Genomic DNA, 27,381 nt, shown 5'->3' with positions numbered 1-27,381 from the left:
GCGCTTTCCTGGTGTGTAGAATACAGTTGTAACTGCTAGCAGCTATAGCCGCTGGCAGTACTAGAATGTGAAAAAATCCAACAGACTGTTTGTACCCAAGTTGATCGATTGGATTGACTTGGGTACAATCAGCCTACCCATACATGGGTCGAATTTCAGCCGGTTCAGCAGACCAATCAGGCTGAGTTTTCTAAAGCCACCAATCAAATTCAGAACTTTCTTACAAGTTTGAATCTGCTGTTTAATGTATTAGCAATCAGTGCCAGGCAACTGGAAAGGATTTGGTGAGCTGCTAATATTTTCCAGTAAAAACAATTGCTCTAAAGTTGGAAAGGTCACTAAAGTGGTAGTAACCTTTTTTTTTTTTTTTTTTAATTTATTATACTTTTGCCTTACAGGTAGGCTTATCTTAAAACTTGCATGTAGGTAAAATGAGTATCTCCTAAACGTGCACTGTTTAGGAGATATTTGCTCTTTTTGAGATCTGGTGCATGCACTCTGAAGGAACAGCATACCAATGCCATTCCTTCAGAGCGCTGTGCTGTGGCGTGGGAGTGACGCCATTGCAGCTCGACCAGTCAGGCGGCCGGAGCTTGCAAACTCAGAAGAAAGACCAGGTGAAGATTGAAGCCTCTGCAGCAGTGACAGCGTGCCGCTGAAGGGCTACGTTTTAAGGCAAGTTCTTCATAATGTGCTAGTATTTAGCACATTATGACGTTACCTTGCAGGGCATTTTTATTTATTTATCTTTTTTTTTTTTTTAAGCTGTGGTCTACTACTGCTTTAAAGGATAAGTTCACCTTTTGGAATATGTTACATGTTCCACCCGTATTTACTCTCACTATTTTTTAAACAACGCAGTCGTGCAGGGCTCTACCCACATGGCCACATCATTCATTCAGTTTCCTGTGAATTACTTCAACTACAAGTACCATCAACCTTTGCGGCTGACGGTTTGTAGTTCTGAATGGACTGCAAGATTGCTGATAAGCGGCCTCGTAATTCATTCACAAGCCTTGAAGTTTGTAAACAGTAAGCCCATATACAGGTACGGGCTGAAAACTGCAGTGCTTGTCTGCAGGAGTCTAGCATCGCACCACTGATCATGGGTGCAATGCTTTCCAAGCTCCTTAGGGAAAAAATAGTAAATGGACATTTTTTTTCTTTCTTCAAAGATATGTGCATTTATTTAAGGTGAACTTATCTTTTAAATTGGACCTAAACCCATTGATATATATACAATGGGGATCGAAAGTTTGGGCACCCCAGCTAAAAATTTGTATTAATGTGCATAAAGAAGCCAAGGAAAGATGGAAAAATCTCCAAAAGGCATCAAATGACAGATTAGACATTCTTATAATATGTCAACAAAAGTTAGATTTTATTTCCATCATTTACACTTTCAAAATAACAGAAAACAAAAAATGGCGTCTGCAAAAGTTTGGGCACCCTGCAGAGTTAATATCTTGTACTGCCCCCTTTGGCAAGTATCACAGCTTGTAAACGCTTTTTGTACCCAGCCAAAAGTCTTTCAATTCTTGTTTGAGGTATCTTTGCCCATTCTTCCTTACAAAAGTCTTCTAGTTCTTTGAGATTTCTGGGCTGTCTGTCACGCACTGCTCTTTTAAGGTCTATCCATAGATTTTCACTTATGTTAAGGTCAGGAGATTGTGAAGGCCATGGCAAAACCTTCAGTTTACGCCTCTTGATGTAATCCCCCGTGGATTTCGAGGTGTGTTTAGGATCATTATCCATTTGTAGAAGCCATCCTCTCTTTAAACTTCAGCTTTTTCACAGATGGCATCAAGTTACCATCCAAAATTTGAATAAATTTTATTGAATCCATTTTTCCTTCTACTCGTGAGATGTTCCCTGTGCCACTGGCTGCAACACAACCCCAAAGCATGATTGATCCAACCCCATGCTTAACAGTTGGACAGAGCTTCTTTTCATTAAATTCTATGCCCCTTCTTCTCCAAACGTACCTTTGCTCATTCCGGCCAAAAAGTTCAATTTTAACCTCATCGGTCCACAGAACTTGTTTCCAAAATGCATCAGGCTTGTCTATATGTTCATTTGCAAAGTTCAAACAATGATTTTTGTGGTGAGGACGTAGAAGAGGTTTTTTTCTGATGACTCTTCCATGAAGACCATATTTGTACAAGTATCTCTTTATAGTGGAATAGTGTACCACAACTCCAGTGTCTGCCAGATCTTTCTGGAGGGATTGTGCAGTCAAACGTGGGTTTTGAATTGTTTTTCTCACAATCCTGCAAGCTGTTCTGTCTGATATTTTTCTTGGTCTTCCAGATCTTGCTTTAACTTCCACTGTTCCTGATGACTGCCATTTCTTAATTACATTCCGAACAGAGGATTTTGACATCTGAAAACGCTTTGCTATCTTCTTATAGCCTTCTCCATCTTTGTGAGCGTCAACTAGTTTCAGTTTCAGTTTTCTAGACAACTGCTTAGAAGAACCCATGGTGCTGATTGTTGGGGCAAGGTCAGATGAGTCTGGGCATTTAAAACCTTTGAGATTGACATCACCTGGTCTTCCCAGACGATGATTGGGAACAATCCATGACACTGGCAGGTCTCAGCTTGGCAAAGGGGGCAGTGCATGCTATAAATTCTGCAGGGTGCCCAAACTTTTGCAGACTCCATTTTTTTGTTTTCTGTTATTTTGAAAGTGTAAATGATGGAAATAAAATCTAACTTTTGTTGACATATTATAAGAATGTCTAATCCTGTAATTTGATGCCTTTTGGAGATTTTTCCATCTTTCCTTGGCTTCTTTATGCACATTAATACAAATTTTTAGCTGGGGTGCCCAAAATTTCGATCCCCACTGTATATATAATTATTTTTTTTAAATAAGCAGAACTAAAGGTTAAAATGCCTACCTTAGTTCCAACAGTCCGATGCCCGTGAAGTCCCTCGCTGTTGCTGGCATCTTCTCTCCAGCCATCTTGATTTGCCAGTGCAGGAGGAGTTTACTCCTACTCATGCACAGGAGTGTGCCAGAAGATACACTGAGCTGCACATGTTCACAACAATTTTTTTTTTTTTTTGTAGGGGGGTTTCTGTATAGTCCCATGCAGAATATGTACACTCAGCTCCAAAGAAAGTTATTAGGAGTGTACTTCCAAAAGCCATTGTCTTCATTCTCCTTGCATCTCGCAGTCAAACTTCCAAAACAGAACTGAAGCTGGTGGTTGTTCGAACCCCCCTTTTTTTTTTTTTTCAGTAGATTATAGACAGAAGCTGCTGTCCTAGTGCAGTACTGGCTTGACTTTGTTTTCAAACTGAGATTGCATTAGAATTGTGAGGTTTATTAAGGTGGGGCAGGTAGTCCACTCCAAGGTTTCATTTTCTTGTGTGAAATGTGAGTGCAGTGGATTACATTGAATCTGGAATATAGTGAACTGAGGAACTTTCTAACTCTAGTTAAGTTGCCATGTTTACTGGATAGAATTAGAAGCTTCACCGATTTGGTTTTTATAGTGGCCTGGAATTTCTCTTGAATGCTGCAGTTCCCATACACTTTGTTGCCTCCCTAGCACTCCCAAACATTTATTGCAGCTTTCAGCATGTTTTTATGGGATCACTAACTGCATATATGCCTTAGCATTACACCACCGATCAGTGTAAATAATGTTTTGTTTTGTTTTTTTTCAGTATTTATTACAAAATGAAAGTAACGGAATAATTTGTTAGGTTTCATTTTTATTTTGTTATATTTTACTTGATGTGTGCATGGCTACACTCAAATTCACTTGGCTTACCAGAAGTGAGGCAGGTCATGTGAACTTCTTCAAAGTTAGTTGATGTAGACAAAGAAGGAATTCTTGCTAACCCAAATAAAAGCTATAATACAAACTTTTATATTGATGATAATATTGATGATAACCTGCGCTAAATGCGAAACATATAGCGAAACAGCAGCTGTCAAAAAATAGAGGCAACATACAATAAAATTAAGAGAACAATATGCAGCGACAGTTCACCCCACATATACATAAGACGTATAATAAAAATATGTAAGCAAATAAAGTCCTCAAAATAAGTCCATGGTGTGTGACTGAAAATAATATAAAACCCATATCCACGGGAAGAAACTGTGCCACAAAAGATCCTCCACCTCCAACACTCACAGCATCTTACTAGAAAACATGACCACAGGTTATGCGGTCAAAACAGCATATATAGTGGAAGAAGGTCGCCTCCCCAGTTTGCCGGCTCCACCTCGGAGGACATAGCCTCGGCCAAGGAGAAGCACTCTGTCTTTGTGGCTGAGAGTAATGTGGAAAGAACAGCACAGCAATATTGGAGTCTATTCTAATGTCAAGACATTTTCAATACAAGTGTGTTGACAACTACAGTGAGTAGCAGTGAAAAACTTTGGTGGAGAAGATCCTTTCTAGAGTCCTTGCCTTCAGAGATTCCCTATATATGCAGTTTTTACCGCATAACCGGTGGTCATGTTTTCTGGTAAAAGGCTGTGAGTGTTGGCGGTGGAGGATCTTTTGTTCTCTTTTGTGGCACAGTTTCTTCCCATGGATATGGTTTTTATATAATTTTCAGTCGCACACCATGGACTTATTTTGAGGACTTTATTTGATGACATTTATTTATTTCAGGTACTTATATAGCGCTTTACACATATATATTGTACATTCACATCAGTCCCTAACCCTCAAGGGGCGTACAATCTAAGGTCCCTAACTCACATTCATACATACACATACTAGGGCCAATTAACCTACCAGCATGTCTTTAGAGTGTGGGAAGAAACCAGAGTACCTGGAGGAAACCCACGCAAGCACAGGGAGAACATGCAAACTCCATGCAGGAGGCGCCATGGTCGGGAATCGGACCCATGACCCATTTACTGCAAGGCAGACGTGCTAACCACTAAGCTACTGTGCCGCTCCATGACATATTTTGATTATATGTCTTCTGCATATGTGGGGTGAACTATCGCTGCATATTGTTTTCTTATAATACAAACATGCTTTCATTTTCAATACAGGCATTAAATTATTTCAGCATGAATTATTAATTATAATACATTGCAGCCATTTATCCATTATTCTCCATCATTGTCAATTTTCAATTGTACATGTTGACTTTTTTTCAGGACCTTTGTAATTACTAAACATTTGGTTGTTTAATTTTACCACTCCAGGTCAGCAGCAAGGAAGTGAAGGTGTCAAAGTACAGCAAGCTACTATAGCCTCTATTGCTGTTGGAGGGCTTACCAATGCCACCATTGGTGCTGTCAGTCCTGATCAAATATCACAGGTGCAGCTTCAACAGTCTCAGCTATCATCAGATCAAGAGGTACAGACTGGCAAGAGACTGAGAAGAGTTGCGTGTTCCTGTCCCAACTGTAGAGAAGGGGAAGGAAGGTAAGCCTTTTGACAGAGCTCAGAGAACTTTGTTATGGTATTTTGGACAAAAGGAATGTGTGTCAAAAGTGTTATTTAATGGGCATCCCAAAACCAAACAGTCCAAGTGTTGAGGGTGAATATATTGCAAAAATTATACTTCATATATAAATGTTATTATTGCCACATCCAAGAATTGGTGTATTCCATAAAGTTAAAAATAACCATCAGAGAGCTGACCATGGAAGGAAAAAAAGATTACGATTATTACCAGCCAAATTTTGAATAATAGCAAAAAAGTAATGTTTATTTAAAGACATTTTAAAACCATTCAACATTATGAGAATGCAATTAAGCTGTTGTATTACTGTCTACATATGCACAGCTATCTTTTGTCATTCCACACTGTCATTAAAATCCTTAATGCATATGATGTGTATCACTGGAAAGATGCTTTCACATACAAATGTGTGTTCATGTGGGCTCAGTATTACATTTTAAGTAATTTTTAACTGCGTGTCAAAAATAGAACATATGCCTGAAGTCCACTTTATGATCCTCTCCTTTTAAGACCCCTAGCTCTGTGTCTGTAGTATATCTCCTCTCTTGAAAAAGCTGATTCTCCTGATGAAACATTACATGTTATTTTGGAGACTAGACCCAGCACAGGAACGATTGATACATGAATTACTGACCATCTCAGATGTAAGCTGTACTGCCAAATGCAAGTAGTGTATGTATGTGGAACTAAGTGGACAAATGTCTGTTTTCTGGAAGAGCCTTATTAGGAGGCGCGACATGTGCAGGTGAGTCAGAGTGGGAAAAAGATACCTTGATCTCCCATGTCCACTAGCCCTCTTGGAAGCTATTAAAAATGCCAAGATTGAGTTGCAAAACAAGGACATCACTTGTTACAAAAACTTCCAAAACAAGGGTCAGAAACAGTAGTGTATAAGGCATGTATGTTTTTGGACCCTCGCTGAGTGCTAACTAAGCACCGGGAATAAAAAAAAAAAAAAAACAAAACTTAATGAGCTGAATGGCACATGTACTGTGAAAAAGTATTTGTTCCCTTCCTGATTTTTTTTTTTTATTTTTTTTTTTTTTTTAATATTTGTCACAGTTAAATGATTCAGATCATCAAACATATTGTAATATTACACAAAGATAACCTGGGTAAATATAAAATGAAGCAATTGCCCCACCCTGGCTAAATCATGAATGAACTGTGATTAACTACATTTTTTGTTTTTTTGGAAAAAAGTTAAATTTCAGTTGCCACGCCCAGGCCTGATTGCTGCCAGACCTGTTGAATCAAGAAATTACTTAAATAGAAGCTGTCTGACAAAGTGAAGCACGCTAAAAGTTCTAAAAAGCTACACATCATGCCACGATCTAAAGAAATTAAAAAATACATGGAAGTAATGGACATGTATCCTTCTGGAAAGGGTTAAAAAGCCATTTCTAAGGCCTTGGGAATCCAGCGAACCATTGTGAGGGCCAGTATTGTCAAATGGAGAAAACTTGCAACAGTGGTGAGCCTTCCCAGGAATGTCTGGCCTGCCAAAATTACTCCCAAAAACATGACAACAACTCATCCAGAGGGTCATAAAAGAACCTAGAACAACATCTAAAGAACTGCAGGCCTCAGTTAAGGTAAGCATTCATGATTCAACAGTAAGAATAACACTGGGCAAACATGGCCACCATGGGAGAGTTCCAAGGCAAAAGCCACTGCTGACCAAAAAACACAAAGGCTCGTCTTGCATTTGCCAAAAACCTTCTTGATTATCCCCAAAACTTTTCGGCAAATATTCTGTGGACTGATGAGACAAAAGTTGAACTTTTTGGAAGGTGTGCGTCCCGTTACATCTGGCGTAAAACTAACATGGCATTTCATTAAAGAAAAAAGTACCAACAGTCAAACATGGTGGTGGCAGTGTGATGGTCTGGGACTGCTTTGCAGCTTTGGGACCTGGATGACTGCCATAATTGATAAAACCATGAATTCTGTGCTGTACCAGAAAATCCTGAAAGAGACTGGGCAGCCATCAATTTGTCATCTCAACATCAAGCATACTTGGGTTATGCAGCAGGACAATAATCCAAAACACACCAACATGTCCTCTTCTGAATGGCTAAAAAAAAAAAAAAAAAAATGAAGGTTTTGGAGTGGCCTAGTCAAAGTCTATACTTAAATCTGATTTGAGATGCTGTGGCATGACCTTAAACAGGCCATTCATGCTCAAAGACCCTCTAATGTGGCTGAATTAAAACAATTCTGCAAAGATGAGTGAACCAAAATTCCTCCACAGCGATGTGAAAGACTCATTGGCAGTTATCGCAAATGCTTGATTGCAGTTGTTACCGCAAAGGGTTGCACAGCCAGTTATTAGGTTTAGAAGGCGATTACTTTTTTGCATAAGGCCAGACAGGATTGGACAGCTCATTTTTCCCTTAATAAATGATAGCATCATTTAAAAACTGCATTTGTATTTAGTTGGGTTATCTTTTGTTTAATATTAAAATTTGTTTGATCTGAATCATTTAGGTGTGACATATATGCAAAAAAAAACTTTTAGGAGTTGCAGTATTCATTATTAGTCCTTAATTAAAGGAGACTGCTTTGACTGTTACTGATGCAATGCGCATAATTTTAAAACTGGAGGATCAGCCTGATGCTTCCACCAATTCTGTTTCCAGTCTTGGATTGGTTAAAACTCCTAAGGCTGCAAATCTTTCCCTTTGCAACCGCTTTTCCAGCTTGTTCTCTTGGAAGCACTGTAATAAGTTGACTGCTTTCCCCAAGCATTTGCTATATTTGTATCTGTTTTGTGAACATTCCTTGATCAAAGGACCCTGTTCAGAAGTGGACTTTTCCCACTGTGGATCCGGCTGTGTCTCACAATAACCTGAAGATAACCATACCAGAGGATGCATGTGTCTTTAAAGACTCAACAGGCAAGTAGTTGGAAGCCCTTTTAAGAGCTCTGTTCTTGTTGGTGGATGCCAGTTATTGCTGTGACTACTTTTTTAAAACCGTGTCTGACTGGTCAAAATCTGACTGCTGCAATTGATTCATTACTCTTGAAAAACCTAAGGCAGATGGCTGTAGTGCTAACTGTTAGATTTGACACTTTACTGGAAGTTTCCCATCCCATGTACCTCATGTTGGTGCATATCTGTAGAGCACTTTCTCTAAAGTGCTAGACTGCGGAACCTTTTGTGCGCGTTTTTGATCCACATGACCTTTTTAAGGGCAATGTGTATTCAAACCAGTTGTTGATAACATTATCAAGGATGCTGTTTGTGGCAAAAGATCCCATCTTCTCCAATGTAAGAAGTCTCAGAAGCAGACTTCAAAGTCATCCCCTTCTCTCTTGGTCAAATAATATCCCCTTTGTTTCCCCACTACCTCGACTTCAATATCCAGATTCCCTCTAAGGTTCCCGATGTACCTGCAAAGTCTGACATTCATGTCTTCCAAATTGTCAGACAAACCCATCCTCTGCATGAAGGTGTGCCTACACTTCCCAGGGTATGGGGATGTCTTTTGACTTTTTTTGGACACTTGACAGCTTGCATTCCAGGTTCCTGCATGCAGTAGGTAGTGTCAAAGGGCTGCAAATTTGAGATTCTCTCCATGCCCCCTCCTTCTTTTCTCTCTTTCAGTATTTCTGTGTCTCCACACAGACTAGCAGGTTTCATCGAGCCCCCTCTGATCTTCTGGATCTAGGTGTCTTTTTCCAAGTCCCAGTGGCAGAATGTTTGCAGGGGCTTTACTCCAACCTGTCCACTGTTTCCAGACCAAAAGGGGGCATGTGTCCCATCTTGGATTTCAAGGCTCTGAATATTTTAGATTTGTAACCAAAAATTCTGATAAATTCTGGTGAAGCCTCTTCTCTGCACCTAAGGTGTTCACCAAGGTGCTGGCTCCAGTGTTTTCCCTGTTATGTTCCCTTGAGATCATCATTGTGGAATACTTGGATAACTTTCTGTTGAAGAGACAATTGGTCAGGGCTCTGTTGGACAACTTATCTAACTGTCAAGACATTAGAAGTTCAGGTGGGTCCTAAACCTTCAGAAACTGTTGCTGGAACCAGCTTACCACATGGAGTGTCTGGGTCTAGTTCTGGAAACTTCTCAGAGTTTTCCTTTCACAAGAGAAATGTCCAGTTTCCAGCCTTGGGTTCAAACTCTTTATTCCAGAAGCTACCTGACCCTCTAATTTAAGATGGAGAACATTCCTGTAATTCTCATTGCTGCTCCAGACTGGCCCTGGTGAATGTGGTACATCTACCTGGCAAGACATCTGGCAGATGATCTGTGGACACTGCCAGATTGTCAACATATTCTGACCAAAGGACCGATTTATTCTGCTTCTGTTCACTGACTTGCTTGTGGAAGCTCAGGTGTTAAGGGACAGGGGCATCTCTGACCGTGATTCCTATATTGTTTTTCGCCAGGAGGTCTACTATCATTGGGTGTGGAAGGCTTACCTCACTTAGTGTAATTTGTGGGACCTTCACACTTGACATTCTCCCTAGGATGAATTCTCTACTTCCTGCAGCTGGGTTTGGAGTAGCATTTTGATCTTGGCACTATCAAAGATCAGGTTTCTGCTCTTTCCATTCTGTCTCGGAGACCTGATGTTCTGTCATAGTTTAAGAGCTTTGATCAGAAGTTTCCCATGTTGCCCTTCCCGTATGTTCCTAAGTGACTCTCTGGGATCTGAATCTGCTTCTCTTTGTGCTTCAAAAACCATGGTTTAAAACTATGAGAAACATTCCTTCTATTGCCCTTGCCAACAAGATGATATTCCTTGTAGCCAACAATGATTGTCTGTCTTAACTGGTTGACGTTTTATGCAAAGAATCCTTTTTGGTCTTGCATACGTACAAGGTGGTGTTGAGGCCCAGGATACTTCTTGCCTAAAGATAGTTTTGTTCATTTCACCTCCACCAGGGTAATGTCCCAACCAATTCATCAAAAGGAAAATTCCCTCCATTGTCTTATGGTTTGGGCTGTGTGTGTGTGTTTTATTTCTCAGCCACTGCTTCCTTCAGAGTCCCCTTTTAGGTTATCCCAGTTGGACTCTGGAAACCTGGGTTCCCTGGCTTCTTGCTACACCATCTCTAGGCGGCTCAGACAGACCATTCATTAACCTCAAAGATCAGGTTCTACTATTTTATGTCAAGTAGCACACTGCTGGATCTGTGAGTGCTTTAGGCTTTTTGGCATCAAGCAACTGTTCCCCAGATTTGTAAGGCTTCCACCCACCTTTTATGTGTGTGGTATCTTGTAAAGAAATTTTCAAACTCCAAGCCCTTCAAGAGACAATGGCCAACCATAAAGTTTTTTTTTCTTTTCATCAGGGATGTTTAGTGGTGGCAAGAGTACTCCTCTTCCCCAGCAGAAGAAGCCTAAAGAACAGACAGCAGAGGCATCATTCTGACTGTCAGGAAGCATTCCTTTTTAGTTTCTCCTTTCTGTCAACGTTGAGACTCTCCAAACTTGGCTGCCTGTCCTCCCACAAAGTCTGGAACTCCAAGTCTGCCAAATCTTTAGCATTTAATCTTGTGTTCCAAATGCTTGGGTGTGGGAGGTGGTGTCCCAGGGCCACAAACTCTTCATTCCCTGCCCCCTCCTTGCTTCTAACTGTCCGTATCTTCTCACAGACTGTCAGATTTCCATTAGGCTTTTACTGGTCTTCTGGACCAAGTTGTCCTAGATCATGTCCCAAATGTGGAGCATTTCGAGGTCTTAACAGAGTTTTCTTCAACCTGTCCGCTCTTCCAAAACTCAGAGGGGGCATTTTGTCCCATTTTGGACCTCAAAGCCTTGGTTGTCTTCATTGGTGTCCACAAATTCTAGTTGAAATTGTTTAGATCTGACATTGATTCAGTTTATCAGGAAGGCTTTCTAGCTTCTATGGACATAATGTTTGCTCCTTTTTTTTGTGTATGTTTTTTGTATCCATCTTTTCACCACACAGGCATTTTCTGAGGATTGTTGTAGGGCCTCTGCACTATCAGGTCATGGCCTTGCCTATCCACCTCTCTTTTGACACTTAAAGAGTTTACCAAGGTGCAGACTTTGTTGTGCTATTGTTACATCCTAATTTTGGGATACTCCTCTTGAAGAAACAGTCTACTAGGGCTCTGTCAGACAGTGTATCTGTACAGACTATAGAGGTTTGAGTGGATCTCAAAACGTTTTTGAAGTTTTCACTGGAACCGACCCATTGCTTGAAGTATCTGGGTCTGGATACCCATCAGGCCAGGTTGTTCCTTCCTTTCCCAGGGATAAAAAAGCTTCAGACTCTCTCATATTTCAGGTTTAAACTCTTCAGTCCAAGAATTTTGCATGAGAGTCTTGGGGCTGATGATAGCTTACGTTTTGAGGCAGTTCCCTTTTTGTCCAATTTCACTCCAGACCTATTCAGTGCAATGTTCTCTCATTGTAGGACAAGCATTTCCTGTCTCTGGACAGGCTGATTCAGTCACTGGAGTACTGGCACTGAGTACTTGCTTATCCCTGGTAGCTCAGAAATCTGGCTCCTTAATGGGAAGTCCTTTCTTCCTTTTCCTTCTTTTCTTTTGGAAGAGTCTCATGATGGATATTGGCCTATTTGGTTGCAGTGGAGTTCTGGGCACCTTGTCAGCACGGGAAACTTGGTTGTTGGAGGAATCTTGTCTCATGAGCAGGTGATTTGTCTAACCTTTCAACATTATACCAACCTATTGGAGGACCATCCGATCTGAATTCAATTGGACCACACTGTAGCAATGACGTACATCAGCCATCAGGGAAGAAACAGAAGTCTAGCTGTGGCAAGAGGGGTAGAGGGGATCTTGTCATGGACAGAACTGCATGCTCCAATCTTGTTAGCTGTGTACATCCCAAGTGTAAATAATTGGCAGGCAGATTTCCTCAGGAGGCTGCATCTGGACCCAGAAGAAGTGGTCTTTACATCCAGAGGTGGCTTAAACAGAACATCATTCAAGCTTATAGTCTCAGGGACTGGGTTCCACCCTTTCCTTTTTAGGGCTCCCTCCACTAGATCTATAAGCGCCTCTTGGGCTTTTCAGCATTGGGCAACTGTTTCTGAGATCCACCCTGTATTCTGTTCACAAGCTCTCAAAGTTCTTCCGGGTGGATGTTTCTGCCTCATCTGATGCCAGGTTCAGCTGTAAGGTCCTTCAAGCAGTCCCCATCGCCTGTTTACATTGGGTCTGTTAGCAATTGTGTGCTTTATTTCCCACCTTTTCAAGTTGTCTTCTTTTGGACACCTCAAAAGTTTAGGATTTCATGTATCCCTCAATGAAGGAGAAATGGTAAATTCGGATTTTTGTACTTGTCATGAAATCTTTCTTTCGGTGTCCATTTGGGGATACAGGTCCTAGTCCTCTGTGTTTTATGATCATGCTGTCAGTACTGTCTTGCTTCAAACCTGAGGCATGCTGGTAACAGGAGGGGTTATAACTTGAGCTGACCAAGATTTCTTTTGTTTGCTAGTGGTTGATCCTCCTGTAGGCAGCAGTATAACACTGAGGTTTAAGTTTTCTTGCATCCCTCAATGTACTCCAAGAAAAGCATTTTAAAAGGAGTACCAAAAGCCTATTTTTTGCTCTTAATTGTAGTATGGTGGTGAAAGGCAGAAACACCAACTTGATAAGAGCAGAAATAATGCTAGAATTTTTGATAAAACTAGTAGCCAGTCATTCGTTTACTCTTTTGCTCTGGATACAAAGAGCTTATGTAAACTAACAAGAGTTGCTTAGGGAAATACATGGGCAGAAATCAGTCGATGGTACACAGTGGTTCCTGTAATGTCGAAGTGTAGACCTTGCCAAATTATGTCAGACTGGAGATATCGTGGCTTACCCCAGTAGTTTGATTTCTTCTAATCAGAAGATCTATTCAATGCTGGTAGCAATAAAACCACCAAGTGGATTGATCTTTCATACTGTTGTCAATAGCAGACTACATGGCTCACACCAGTAGAGTAATATTTTAAAGTCACTCAATATCTGAACCTCATGACAGACTTTTTCCCCATAGGCAAAATATGCTTCAGACCACAAGACTCAGAGTCTGGGAAAAATTCCAAGAACATGACAGTGCATTTAACCTAATGTAGTATAATTTAGACCTTCCACATATCAATCCAATCAAGCTTGTGTGGTTAGAGGAAAAAGCTATCAAGAGTGAAGCTAATTTGCAGCACCAAAAGTCTATAGTTGAAGTGGACCAATTGATCCCTTCCAACTTTCAAAGCCATACTCTGTTTAAAGCTGGATACATACAATAAGATTTTTATTAGTTGTAAAAATGTTGCAGACAAGTATAAAATAGGTTGAACAGGTAATCTACCTAAATATAATATTACATCTTGGTTGACACTTGGTCAGTGTGTACAGCAGCCTGTCCAAGACAAGCCAGTCTAACAATTGGCTTTTGTGCACGGCAAATGCTGGAAAACCAGCATCCGATCAGCGCTCGTCAGAAAACCAAAGGTGTACAGCACAGGAGATTGCCTGCTAGCAGTGTGTGTGTGTGTGTGTGTGTGTGTGTGTGTGTGTGTGTGTGTGTAAAAATAAGCTGTGTGTACTCGGCTTAAGAGAGAAGTTCACCTTTTGTAACATGTTACACATTACACCCATATTCAGGGTGTAACATATTACAATCTGACTGCCCCCCCAATCCCTGTTTTGACAGCTAGCAAGGTATCTTCTCCCTCCCCGCTAGCTGTCAAATTTTTTTTTTTTAAATGTGGCCATGTAGGGCCCCACCTGGCCGCGTCACTCATACACAGTATTCTGTGAATGAGAGACTACAGGCCCCGACAGCCTTAACAACTGTCAGCTTGTAGTCCTCCGTGAACTACCACAGTGCTGTGGAGCGCCATGGTAGTTCATTGATTCTTCCTGTCAATATATCTGCTTGACCATACATACTGTACCAGCAAGCAGATTTTCTTGCAGGTCTGCAGGAGACCTGCATGACACCAGCGATCTGCTGACCGCTGGTGCAGTGCTTTACAGGTTCCTGCAGACAAACATAATAAATGCCCTTTTTTTTTTTTTTTTTACCTGCAAAAAAAATGTGTATTTATTTTATTTTTTACTGAAGGGTGAATATATCCTTTAAGTGTGCATGTATGTGCCTTGACTCATGTAGTGTTGTGTGTGTTTGTTTTTTTTAATTTCATTTTCTTTTAATGAGAGGGATCCTAAGGTCTTTAGTGACAAGGTGGCAATTTTGTGCTGCCCTATACAGATAGCCCGTCCCATTATATCAGTCATTATCAATAATGGTGGAAAGAGACTATCAGTCAATGGTTATCCTTGCGCTAAAGCTCAAATCCAGCCATTTTTGACACATACAGCAAGAGAAACACATTTCTTTATCATAGTAAACCATTAGAGCTGCTCAAATTTATTTAATTTTTTTTTTCCTGTGTGCCCCTACTGGAGGTTGTCCCCTCACTTCCGATCCTGCTGATGCTTTCTGTTTTAGGACATGATTTAGGATGTTTAGTGCCATTGGAATTGGCAGCTCCATTCAGCTGCAGACTCAGCAGGGTGTGCTGCCTTAGACCTTGGCCTTTTGAGGGTGGGAATGATGTAGGAATTCCCACTCTCTGTATCTGAGGTTCAAGATGGCACCAACAGCAGTTTATATCCTGGAATGGGTTGATTCAGTACATTTTTCAGCTTCTCTGATAACCTGTTTGTCTATTTTTTTTTTCCAGAGCAAACAGTGAACCAGGCAAGAAAAAACAGCACATATGTCACATTGAAGGATGTGGAAAAGTGTATGGGAAAACATCCCATCTCCGAGCACATCTTCGTTGGCACACTGGAGAACGACCTTTTGTATGCAACTGGATCTTCTGCGGCAAGAGGTTTACCAGAAGTGATGAGCTACAGAGGCACAGAAGAACCCATACAGGTAAACTGGATTCCTTTTTTTTTTTTTTTTTCTTTTATTCTTGTTCCTGTTCCAAGGTACCCAGCGCCATTCCTACTGTGTTGGAATGGCGCTGGTTACCTTTATAAGGGAAAAAAATGTGCATAACCATTTGTGCAGTCCACAAAGAGGAAAGTAGAGCCTGCATATGCAGTGATATGGCTTACCCCATGAATATAAATATACAATTACAAACTGTTCATAGTAACAAGTTTTTATATAATGACACAGATAGTAAAATCATCATGTATCCTTTCTTGAAACTATCTTGGTATCGGCCTAGTGTGTCCTGTACAGAAACAACCAGACTGAAAAACAGTGCCAGCACTAGTTGCCAGTAAGCAACATGTACCAGGACAGAGGGGAAGAGAGACAAGTTTGCTGCTGTTGCTTCATTGTTCAAACAGTGCAGCTTTTGATCAATGTTCCTGCAACAGTGGAGGTTGAAGATGTCAGTGTGCTGGAATTACAGAACAGCTGCACAGCTCAAATATGTATTTCAACTGTTTTATTTAGCTACTTGTATGGTGTTCCGTTTAACAAACAAAAAAAAAAAAATTGCAGTTCCCAAGTAAGTGTAGAACACTAATAATGCTTAAGAACAGGCAACAAATGTACCTTTTTAAACCCTTGACGCCGATCGCACGCAAATATGCGGCTTCTCGGCGTCTGGGCCGCATATTCGCGTGTAATTAAAAAATACATATGTGCTGAAAGCTCACGCCCTGTGCGCTCCCAACACATATGTCCGCTACTCCCAGAAAGGTCCTGGTCTCCCTTTTCGATCGGGACCTTTTTCTGATCATGTGATGGTGAATCACGGCGGTCACATGACCTTAAAACCTCACCCCGCCTCCCAACTTCTGAAACTCTTAAAGGACCTGGGAGGCGCTGGCGTCAAGAGGTTAAATAACTCCAGATAAATTTTAATGTACCTAGCAAGCGCAGTAATATGCTCCATATCCTTCAAAAAACTTTTATTTTTTATTAACAAAAAAAAATGTACCTAGCGAGCTTCCCAATTTACATGTAAGCTTTAATTTCTTCTGTGCCACAGAGCTAAGCCCTTCTCCATCTTTACATCTAATAAAATTTAAGTGAGCCCTTGGAGATGAGAGCAGCTAGCACAAAAGGTGGTCGTACAGACCTCTTTAAATAACTAAATGAAAACAGTGTAGCACTTTTATACAGTATATACAAATAAAATGAACATAAATAAAGTATCATTTTAACCTTTTAAGTAACTCAATTTATAACATTTGTATCGTGCTTTTTCTGCATTTTTGATATTCTGTCTCTATCAATTAAAATACACCTATGATAAAAATCATAGACCCTTTTATTTGTTTGTAAGAGGGCTAACTTACAAAATCTGCAGGGGATCAAATAGTTTTTTTCCCCCACTGTAGATCAAACATTCACCCAGAGCTGTCAATGGGAACTGCAGGTACTCTCCACTCAGGAAAGCTTCACTTCAAACAAGAGCTGTATAAAATAAGCTTACCGCATGCAGCCCAAAATTTTGCTATATAGTGTTATATTTATTACTCAAGAGATCATTACACCATTAATTAAAGAGATCATAACACCAAATGGATCCAATTAAAAACATACGCTTCATATAGCAGCATGTAAAATGTAAACAAACTTGGCTGGACTTAGATGGCCAACGTCCCGGAACCTGGAAGCGACAGCTTGATGTCCGCTTGTAGGCATTCCACACACTAGCCCTTCTCTGCCTTTTAGATGAACTCAATCAACTGTTAAGTGTCAAAGCCTTAACCACTTCCCGACCGGCCGTTGCATATAAACGGCTGGACGGTGGCAGTGCAGAGTCGGGTGGCCGTTTGTAAGCGGCCTCCCCGCACCCTGCTTGTGCGTGCTCCCTTGGACACAGTGAAACTCCGATCGTCGGACGGGACCTTTATATGAGGTCCCGATCATGTGATCACTGATTGGCCAATCAGTGATCACATGCAAAGTAGTAAGCAATGGGGTCACTTGTGACATCATTGCTTACTACGTGTGAAATCTCTGAATGATCACAGAGGTCACATGGTACAAGGCTATTAACAACAGCCTTGTACCATGTGACAAGCTGTGACCAATCACAGCTCACTCAGTACTTTTCAATGAGTGCAAGAATGCACACAGAGAGAAAGAGAAATGATTGCTTTTACATCCTATATGGGTGTAAAAGCAATCAGTGTAAAAAAAAAAAAAAAAAAACCACCCCCCACAAGTAGTACAGTGTCACCATGGTGACACTGTACTGCTAGGGTGACAGTATGTAAAAAAATAAATAAATAAATAAAAAAATCTGTCCTCTGGGGACAGATTAGGAATGAAAGCCGGCGTTTCACCGGCTCCCTGGGACGCCGGCCGGCTTCCCCTTCTCCCAACACTGCTCCGCGGCAACCCACGTGGGCACGCCGCCTCTCTTTGTCTCCTGGCAACCCTACACTTCCTCCGCCATTGCCGCTGTCAGATCTCAGGGGAGCGGGAGCCTCGTCACCTCGCTCCGGACAGACCACCACATCACCGCCAGGACCCTCCTTCCATGCAGGTTAGTCTCCTGCCGCCCTCCAGCACAGCTATTTTAGGGTCTTCTAAGACACTTTAGGGAGGATAGGTGGGGGAGGCTAACGGAGAGTGCTTACTCCACACTCTCCTGTGCCGCCATGTTCAGGCTCCACCCCTGCCCCTCTATCTCCTTTCTAGATTTCCTCACTTGGTTTAATACATTTCTAAGATAGCAAAGTGTTTGCTGGTACCTTGTGGGACTTTCAGTTTCCGGCTCTCTGCTCTGGCCTTCCAGCGCTCACTGGACTGCTGGGCTGTGAAGGAGCAGGTGGGGCTGGCTTGGTGGATCGCCGAGAGGCTGAGCCAGGTGCTGGTCCATGCTTCTGGTCGGATCCCAACCATATGGTTGGCATTTATCCTGAGCCTAGACCAGCTGAGTGACATCAGCCGAACGGGTCACAAGAGTGTAGCTTTGGCTATACTTCTCTTGTTTAACCTGGTTATCATGTCAATCTTTGTCCTGTTGGGCCCCCAGATCTCAGACTCTGGTAGCACATGAAACCTCGACTTTTGCTGATCTGAGATTAAACTTTGGCAATCTTAATTTCGATTTAGTTTGAAGTTGAGATTCCATGCACAGCTTGTTCCTAGGACACAAGTGGCACATCATAGGATCAATCTGAAGAATACTCAGGTACTTGCCACGGTTTTAACAGTGCATTTACAATAAGGGGAGAGCAGAGAGTTGACCTCATCAATGTATTGATGGTTCTTCATTGTCCAGTCACAGGCTGGGGATTAGTCTTGGATCAGGCTGTATTGAATCCAGGCCTTTTTTAAAGCAATCCACTGAGCTGATTATGTGATCACTTATAATATAGGGTATTTATAATGTTTTTTCTTTTATATCTGTACACAAATGTTTGGCCTTTTCATTTCTGTTTTAACCACTTCAATACCAGGCACATTTACCCCCTTCCTGCCCAGGCCAATTTTCAGCTTTCAGTGCTGTCGCACTTTGAATTACAATTGCGTGGTCATGCAACACTGTACCCATAAGAAATTTTTTATAATTTTTTTCACACAAATAGAGCTTTCTTTTGGTGGTATTTAATCGCTGAGTTTTTTTTTTTTGCTAAATAAAGTAAGAAATACCTGAAACTATTTTCTTCATAAATGTATTCTGCTATATTTCTTTGGTGAAAATAATAAAAATAATAATTTTAATTTTGTTTTTTTTTTTCACATTTTTTTTAATTTTTTTTTTTTACTATTTTTGTTTTCAACACACTGTGACCAAAGCATTACAATGTTACCATAGTAACATTGAACTACTCTGGGCAAGTGATCAGGACTTTTTCTTTTTCTTTGTTACATATTATGATTGCTAATGCCAATGTGTTTCATTGATATTTGCAATCATTATTACTGAATGAAACTGATTCATTCAATCTTTTGTTGTGATTAGCTGTGATAGGGCAAAGCTGATCACATGATACAGATGGGCTGTGATTGGCCCTGTCTGTATCATGTGACTGCTTTGACCAGTCACAGCTAACAACATAATTGTATACAATGAATGGCACGATAGGAAGCCATCCATTGTATACAGTTGACATGTGATCTGCTGTGATTGGTCACATGACACTGGCAACGGGCCGGTGTAGTGATATGTCATCGGTTGTTTCCTATGGACACAGTCGGTGACAGATCGCACCACGTGAGCGGCTCGTTTTGACAAGACGTCCTGACGCCCAGTCACAATGAGGAGTATCCTGCCCAGCCGTCAATCTGCAATAGGTCCAGGAGGAAGGTGTTAAACTGAATGGGTTGTTTTATAAGGTAATTGTTTACAATCACAGACTATGCTGGCTAAAAAGAATTCCAAATACTTTGGCTGGTAAACCAGTTCCTAGATTGTATTTAGTAATTTGCCTGGAGCCCACCTTTACTTCTAAATGGTTGTGAAATTCTTCTGTATGTTTATTTTTTAGGAGAGAAGAGGTTTGAGTGTCCAGAATGTTCCAAAAGGTTCATGAGGAGCGACCATCTTTCAAAACATGTCAAAACCCACCAAAACAAAAAGGGAGGTGGAACAGCCCTGGCAATTGTAACATCAGGTGACCTGGATGCCTCTGTCACTGGAGTCCTTGGTTCCCCAAGAATTGTTACTGTGGCAGCCATCTCCCAAGATTCAAACCCAGCAACCCCAACTGTTTCTACAAACATAGATGTTCTAGAAGGTGACAAGGACTTGTATCGCTGCACTTAGTTATATCCCTACAGAATTGTGATCTGGTCTGTACATTTCTTTTCAAGAATTTTTTATTTAAGTTGTTCATCCCCAAAACAGCAGGATGAAGCTGATATATACTAAACTGTGAAAAAATATTCCTTTTTTTCTAATATTAGGCAATATAAATCTGAAAATCAGAGATATTTTACCTGTATCATAAATTCTGCATTTTGTAAAAGCTTCTAAATTTTAACTCTCATTCCTGTTAGCCCTCCCAAACACAACCACTGTTTATGATAGTAAAAATATTGATAGACTCAGGGCCATTAATATTACAAACCTAGTTTGTATAAAGGCCATACAATCAGTTTATTTATGGTAGCATAAAGATTACGCAGTTACCTTTACAAAGATGCGATTTTTGTATAGAGACCTGCTAGTAAAATGTGGGGAAATAGTTATTTATATAGATTTAATGCTATCCTTATGCAAGCTGCGTAGTTTCATACCACCCAAGACACTGAACCCGCTCTAAGCATTTTTTTAATAGCCTTTTGTAGATAAGCATTATTAGGAACCAACATGTACAAACTGCGACAGTCAAGCCTTTCCACATTCCACGCTCTATATATTTTTATTATCATTTTTATATTTACTGTTTTGGAAAGTCCATATACATCAGACGTTTTAGACTTTTAATATGCAAAGTTGATGTAGAAATTACATTTAGAGCAATGTATTAAGGTGTTTGCTTTCATCAAGTAAGTTAACAAAATGGCTATAAAATATGTAAAGCTCATGGCTAGATCAAGAGGTGAGACCTTACAAAAAGGTAATTTTGCCGCTTTTTACAGTTCAAGAAGCACAAAAAACGTATGTAAATTTTACTTTTACCCTCTAATCTTATTTAATTTGTAGGTATATTTGGTTTCGGGGTAAATTTTATAATGGCTTAAATGATCAGTCTAGTATCAACTACCTTATATCTCTAATGCTCACCATACACATTGCAATCTGTACAATCTCCTTTAGCTTTGCCAACAACTGTGTTGTAGAAGGATCTAAATTATTTAGTACAATTTTTTTTTTAGTCGTCATTTTTGTTATCCCTCATATTACATCATTTAGGTAAATGGAAAGGAGCTTGTACAATCAGATTGTAAGCAGCATGGCCTGCTTTAGATTTTGCCATCAAGATCTCCGCACTTGGTTCCCAGCTCTGCCTATCTGCTGAGGTACCCCCCAAAGATATACGAATCTAGTAGTTGATACAGCCTGAAAGACTCCTTTGACAACTGATATCAATTACATGAACTTTCATTTTACACTTTCAAAGTAATTGATAGAATGAGCAGAGGAAAATATGTTGTATGAAAACGAAAGATATTTTTTTTTCTTTTAACCCCTCACCTTTACCCTTTTATATCTAATATATGTAAAGTTAATGTGTCAGTTTTTTGGAAAAAGAAATGATGCCACTTCTGACACTGCGTGTGTGTATGTGCGTTTGACAGCGTGTATGTATATATGTATATACAATATATATACACATGCATATTAATTGTTATTTTAATTATTGCAATATAAGTACAGTTTATGGTAAAAGGACAATGCTATTGGTCAAAGCTCCACAAGAATACAGTATTTATTTTCATTCAGTCTAAATCAAATAATTTTCACATTGTGTTAGTAATAATTCCACCCATGTATATAGGAAAGGGCATTGTATTTTGAAAAGATTATTTTAATTTCATATTAGCCAGAGGTGTATATGTGTATATACTATTTACACATGTACCCCAAAGTCTAAAATGTGTAGTTTGCTTGAGATTTTTTTTTTTTTTAATTTGAGCACTTACTGTAGATGTGTGTGTGTGCGCGTGTGTGTGTTTTTTGGAACTTGTGACATTAGCTTAGTGAAGTGTTTGTACCCATGCACAGTGATTCCTTCCTAATTCTCATTGCTTTTATTTATACATTGCATTCTAACCTTTTTTTTCCCTCAAGACCAAAAGGACTACAATCCCTAAATTATGTAAGACCGACAATATTAGCCATGTAATCTGATCATGCCTATCACAGTTGTGATGGGCATGTTATCCCGAATTCAGGACAGAAAGTTCACGAAGCACAAAATGACTTCCCTATTGTATATAGGTGCACTTTAATTAAAATTTATCCCTACACAAGCCGAAAATTATATTTTTGGGGAAGTTTAGTACACATACAGCCTACACCTCGACTGATCATGTTGCAAGGAAAGGAGGTTTTTTGTTTTTTTTTTTTTTTAAATATATATATATATTTTTTTTTTTTATAAATCACTGCATTTTCAGATTGAGACAAATGTAATTTTTAATGTCATTGAGTTACCAAAAAGCGAATGTAGCACTCATCATTAGCAAACGGGAGTGTTTTCCTTTGCAATTAAAGTGCACAATTCGTTAAAAATGAGGCAAAAAATTAAATATAACCCAGTACTTTCTGTCTGTGCAAAAAATAGCACTGCTTGGCCTACACCGAGCCAAAACTTTTTACTAGTGCCATCGGTTTCATTAGATTTGGTCACCCGCTTAGAGCTGGGGATAATATCTGGCCATTATTTTCTCTAAACCAGAGGCTATCTTAAAGTGATACTAAAGGTTCCGATTTTTTAAAAATAATAAACATGTCCTACTTACCTGCTGTGTGCAATAGTTTTCCACAGAGCAGCCCCTTTTCTTGGATCCCCCGCTGATGCTCCTGGCTCCTCCCCCCCTGCTGAGTGCTCCTGGAGCAAGTTGCTAGCTCTGGGGGCACTTGTGCGTTCTCACTCCCAAGCCTCTTCTGTGTTTCTATAAAACACACAGATCTGCCTTGCTCCCCCACTGGCTGTGGATGACAGCTGTGGTGCCAATGGAGATATTTTGGGAGAGTCGCTGCTCTCATGCACATCACTGGATCGGGCTCGGGTAAGCATTGTGGGGGCTGAGAGAGGAGCTGCATAATGAAGGTTTTCTACCTTCATGCCTAGAATGCATGAAGGCAAAATAACTTCAGCCTTTAGACCCACTTTCAGCTCAGGGGCGGAGGAGCTAGGTTGCAGTTAGTAAATACTGCAGGGGCCCAGGCAATAAATACTTGCTGTTTTACAGGAAAAAAAAAAAAAGGTACTGGGCTGTATGTTAATACAATCTGTCCCATTACCTGTGCCACTGCATTTCACATTCTTGAAGAGCTTAGCTTGATGAAGAATATTTTGTATCTTCTATTTCCAGGTGTGTCCGATACCTAGTACCCCACATCGTGGTATGTCTGATGCCTGGTACCCGGCTGCGTGCTGTGTTTCATTCCCCTGACCCCAACATTACTGTTGTGTCCAGTTGTGATGTAGGGACCAACGGAAGGAACCGTAGCAAGTAGAGGGAGTCAAGGCATCTGACTTTCAGAAGTGACACATTCTGAAGATAGCTCAGCAAACTTATGTTTTCAAGAGAGAAGGGGAGTTTCTTTACTTTGCAGTAAAGATTAGCAACTGAGACTCTTATTTTTGTGGCAGGTAGGTTCACTGTTGGAAATTTGTTTTGTCTTTGTTTTTTTATTTTTCCATTAAATGTGCACTTACTCCTTGTAGTATAACTGCACACTCTCTAAAAAAAAATTGTCATTTGTACAGCCTCCTGAGAAATGCCAATGTGATGTGTTATTTACAAGAACTTCTGTTTCCAACTTTGAGTAAATCCGCTCCATGGATACAAATTGTTTATTCAGCTCAGTCTTGTGTCGGTCTCCTGTCTCCAAACACTGCCTTCTAGCGGTGGCTGGGAGCACCTTGTTTAAAGCAAAGATATATGGGAAAACTCAGACCAAAGTGCTGGAAACAGGACTTTTTCATTAAAGTAATCCAACATATTGACTATTTTCATAGAAAGCAGGGAGAAGTATAATATTTAGTAATAGTACCTGCCACTTGCAAGCCTGAACTTTGGTTCACAGAGCAACATTCTGCTAATTGCACCACAACTTTCATGTAAGAGTGGTCATTGCTGAAATCATTTTAAAGGTGCAGGTGCAGGTGTCATCCTGATTCTGGCTTTACTTTCTAGCAGGGGCGGACTGACCATTTGGAAACTCGGGCACTGCCCAAGGTCAGTAGGGGGCCCCATGAGATGCCCTTGGTACCTTTTTCATAGGCTTTTTTGAGTTTGGGCAAGGACACAGGAGCCCCATGATCCCCTATTGCCCGGGGGCCCCATGAGTTGTCAGTCCGCCCCTGATTTCTAGTTTCTGAAGTGCAGACCTCACTGGCTGTATGCTTGTACCAGGACAGTAGTGAGGATTCAGAGCCTTTGCCCTTCTTTGGAGACATCTCAGGAGCTTTAAAACCCAAGGGTGCTCTAATATGCCTATAGGTGAGGGCTGGCCTTCCTCCTAGAACTTCTTATTGGTTCTTCAAGTTACGGTGGCCTTAATGGTCCGTAGGGAGTACAGGAGCAGGGCTAGCCTTAGACTTTCCTAAAAAAAAATAACTTTGATATTTGTATATTAAAATGCAGTAGGTTTTTCAGCTCCTGAGATTCTTGTGAAGCAGATGAGGTACGTGCACGCATCCAAGACCGACAGCATTGCACTTGGGCTTCAAATTTAATAATAATTAAAAAAAAAAAGTTTAACTTGCTCAAAAGTCATTCTCGTCAAGCTTTTGGATTACTAAAACCATGTTGTATGCCAGTGACTTTTTTTATTTTCAGGTTGGTTTAGCAGAAGGCCTTTTAATATCGATTTCACTTGTACATACATTATCATGCAGAATGATTGAGCCAATGTATTTTATCAAATGTTTCATTTAAAATTAAAAGAAATTTTATGACCTATTTTGAACCTCCAACATACCAACAGATAAAAATATATTTTAACAAATGCCTAAATATTTGGGTCCTCTTCCAAAAAAGCCAAAGTAGTCTTTACTGCTCATGAAGTTTGTCTTGCAGCGTCTTGTGAAAAAAAATCTCCGCTTCCATCGCCACTGTTTTATTAAAATAGATTTATGTAATTATATATTTATCATGTTTAGGATTTCAGTGTTAGATTTTTTTTTTTTTCCTTTATAGAGTATTTGCGTAGTAGACATGTGGATGTTTTGACGATTGCTTTAGAAGTTTAAATTATTTATCTCTTTTTCTAAAGTAGAATGAAAGTTTAGGTTGTCAGATGTGAGAACGCATGCTAGGTGCATCTTTTCAATTTTAGGGCATTTTTTTTTTTTTTTTTTTAAAGATGTTTATTTAATTTTGATGCTTTTTGTGCATGTCAAAGGGCAAGCACTTATTATTGATTGCCCTCTATAAATATATATGTTAATAGATTAGTATGCACCAGATGTTCAATTGGACACCATTTTGGAAAATTGAAAAGAACATTTTGCAACAGATATTAATTTTTTTTTTTCTATTGTAACATTTTTGAGGGGAAATTTAGAGGAAGGGAAAACCATGGATATTTCCCTATAATTTCTGCCAGCATAGCCTCTAACTTGTCATTTTTACAGTGCTGATTTGTATAAACTTTTGTTCTTTATTGTGGATTTGGAAATAAAATTATGTGGAATTTGTTGTCCAGATGTTTTGTTTTATTTTTTTGGGGGGGTGGCAGTAATTACGACTGAGAACAGATAAGTCGTGTGGAAATGTTTTTCCTCTTTACTAGGGATTGAGCAGTTAAAGTGATCTTTACTCAGTTGTCAACTTTGTTACGTTTTGTTGCACATCTTTGCTGCTGTCTTGTGACCCAAGCATTTAATAAAAACACATTTGGATAAAAAATTGCACACTCCTACACCAACCTTCAAACACTGAATGTCAGGCCATTCTAAAGGGCAAAGCAACGACTCTACTAAGGACTATAATACAAGTACATAAGCGAGCGCTTTTCAATCTTTTGTGTAAGCAGCTAGCATAAAGGAAACCTCTAGAACCCTTAAACCTATAACAATATAAAATGCAGTGCTTAAATATATTAAAGTGTAAACGTGACAAAAAGCGCAAACTGATGTGCTAATATGTGACAATAGTGGTGTCTTAATAAAGACAAAAAAATTTAACGTGACAAATATTAGACTCAATATATCACATAAATGTAAATGACATGAGACCATTCAGTAAATTACAGGTGCGTCAATGATTCAAATAGGAAGATACCAATCTCTCCTATTCAGCTTCCATCACATAATAAAGTGCTTGTGACTTCCGTGAAAAGCAATATAGTGTGTTCTTGCACTCACCAGACGTAAACTATTATTACGCATGTAGTATATGGGCACTGGTGGTCATCTGGAACCCGGTAGAAATGTAGTACTCGAACGACACTCGTTATGAGGCTCAAAGAAAGCCACCAGGACAAAAGACTCATATAGTGTAGTAAATGTATTCCTCAATGATATGAACACATAGGCAACTCAAAAAGATTCACCAGTACAATGGCTCTGGGCAATGCAGTCCAATACTGATAGCCTATATTGTGTCAGCACAGCAGGTATACATGCATGTAATTCAAAGATGGCCACCAGCCAAACCAATCTGGCTATAGCAGCATAGGGTGACGTTGGTGTGGCAGGCTGATACTCTGACGCGTTTCGTGCAATAGCACGTTGTCAAATTTACTACACTATATGAGACTTTTGTTCTGGTGGCTTTGTTCGAGCCTCATAAGGTAGGCTTCATTTGGATGCTGTACTTACCTGATGCTGAGTGTAAGCTTTACCTGTGAGCGGTTCCTACTAACAAAGAGGGTCCATTAAGAGGTCTGGAGGATAATCCCTGGATATAACGAGTGTCGTTTGAGTACTACATTTCTACCGGGTTCCAGATGACCACCAGTGCCCATATACTACATGCGTAATAATAATTTACGTCTGGTGAGTGCAAGCACACCCTATATTGCTTTTCACGGAAGTCACGAGCACTTTATTATGTGATGGAAGCTGAATAGGATAGATTGGTATATTCCTATTTGAATCATTGACTCACCTGTAATTTACTGAATGGTCTCATGTTATTTATATTTATCTGATATATTGTGTCTAATATTTGTCACGTTAAATTTTTTTGTCTTTATTAAGACACCACTATTGTCACATATTAGCGCATCAGTTTGCGCTTTTTGTCACGCTTACACTTTAATATATTTAAGCGCTGCATTTTATATTGTAACTCTACTAAGGACCTTTTGTTCACCTTAAAGTTTAACTCCAGGGATAGTAAAAACTCGCCCTTACAGTGG

At 40.0% G+C, this 27,381-nt stretch overlaps 1 protein-coding gene across 1 annotated transcript in view; it reads left to right on the top strand.

Moving 5' to 3' along the window:
• SP4 (Sp4 transcription factor) overlaps positions 1-25,721 on the top strand; it is a 38,123-nt gene extending 12,402 nt beyond the window's left edge. The window contains exons 4-6 of the mRNA XM_089673154.1: positions 5,189-5,411; positions 15,148-15,347; positions 19,883-25,721. Of these exons, the coding sequence (XP_089529280.1) occupies positions 5,189-5,411; positions 15,148-15,347; positions 19,883-20,160 (701 nt within the window). The 3' untranslated portion in view covers positions 20,161-25,721. The remainder of the gene's footprint in view (positions 1-5,188; positions 5,412-15,147; positions 15,348-19,882) is intronic.
• The last annotated feature ends 1,660 nt before the right edge of the window (positions 25,722-27,381 follow it).

Source organism: Staurois parvus, unplaced genomic scaffold, assembly GCF_062004578.1.
Source record: "Staurois parvus isolate SC_StPar_1 unplaced genomic scaffold, SC_StPar_1.0 ptg000136l, whole genome shotgun sequence".
Lineage (NCBI taxonomy): Eukaryota > Metazoa > Chordata > Amphibia > Anura > Ranidae > Staurois > Staurois parvus.
This window is presented reverse-complemented; position numbering and strand designations above follow the sequence as displayed.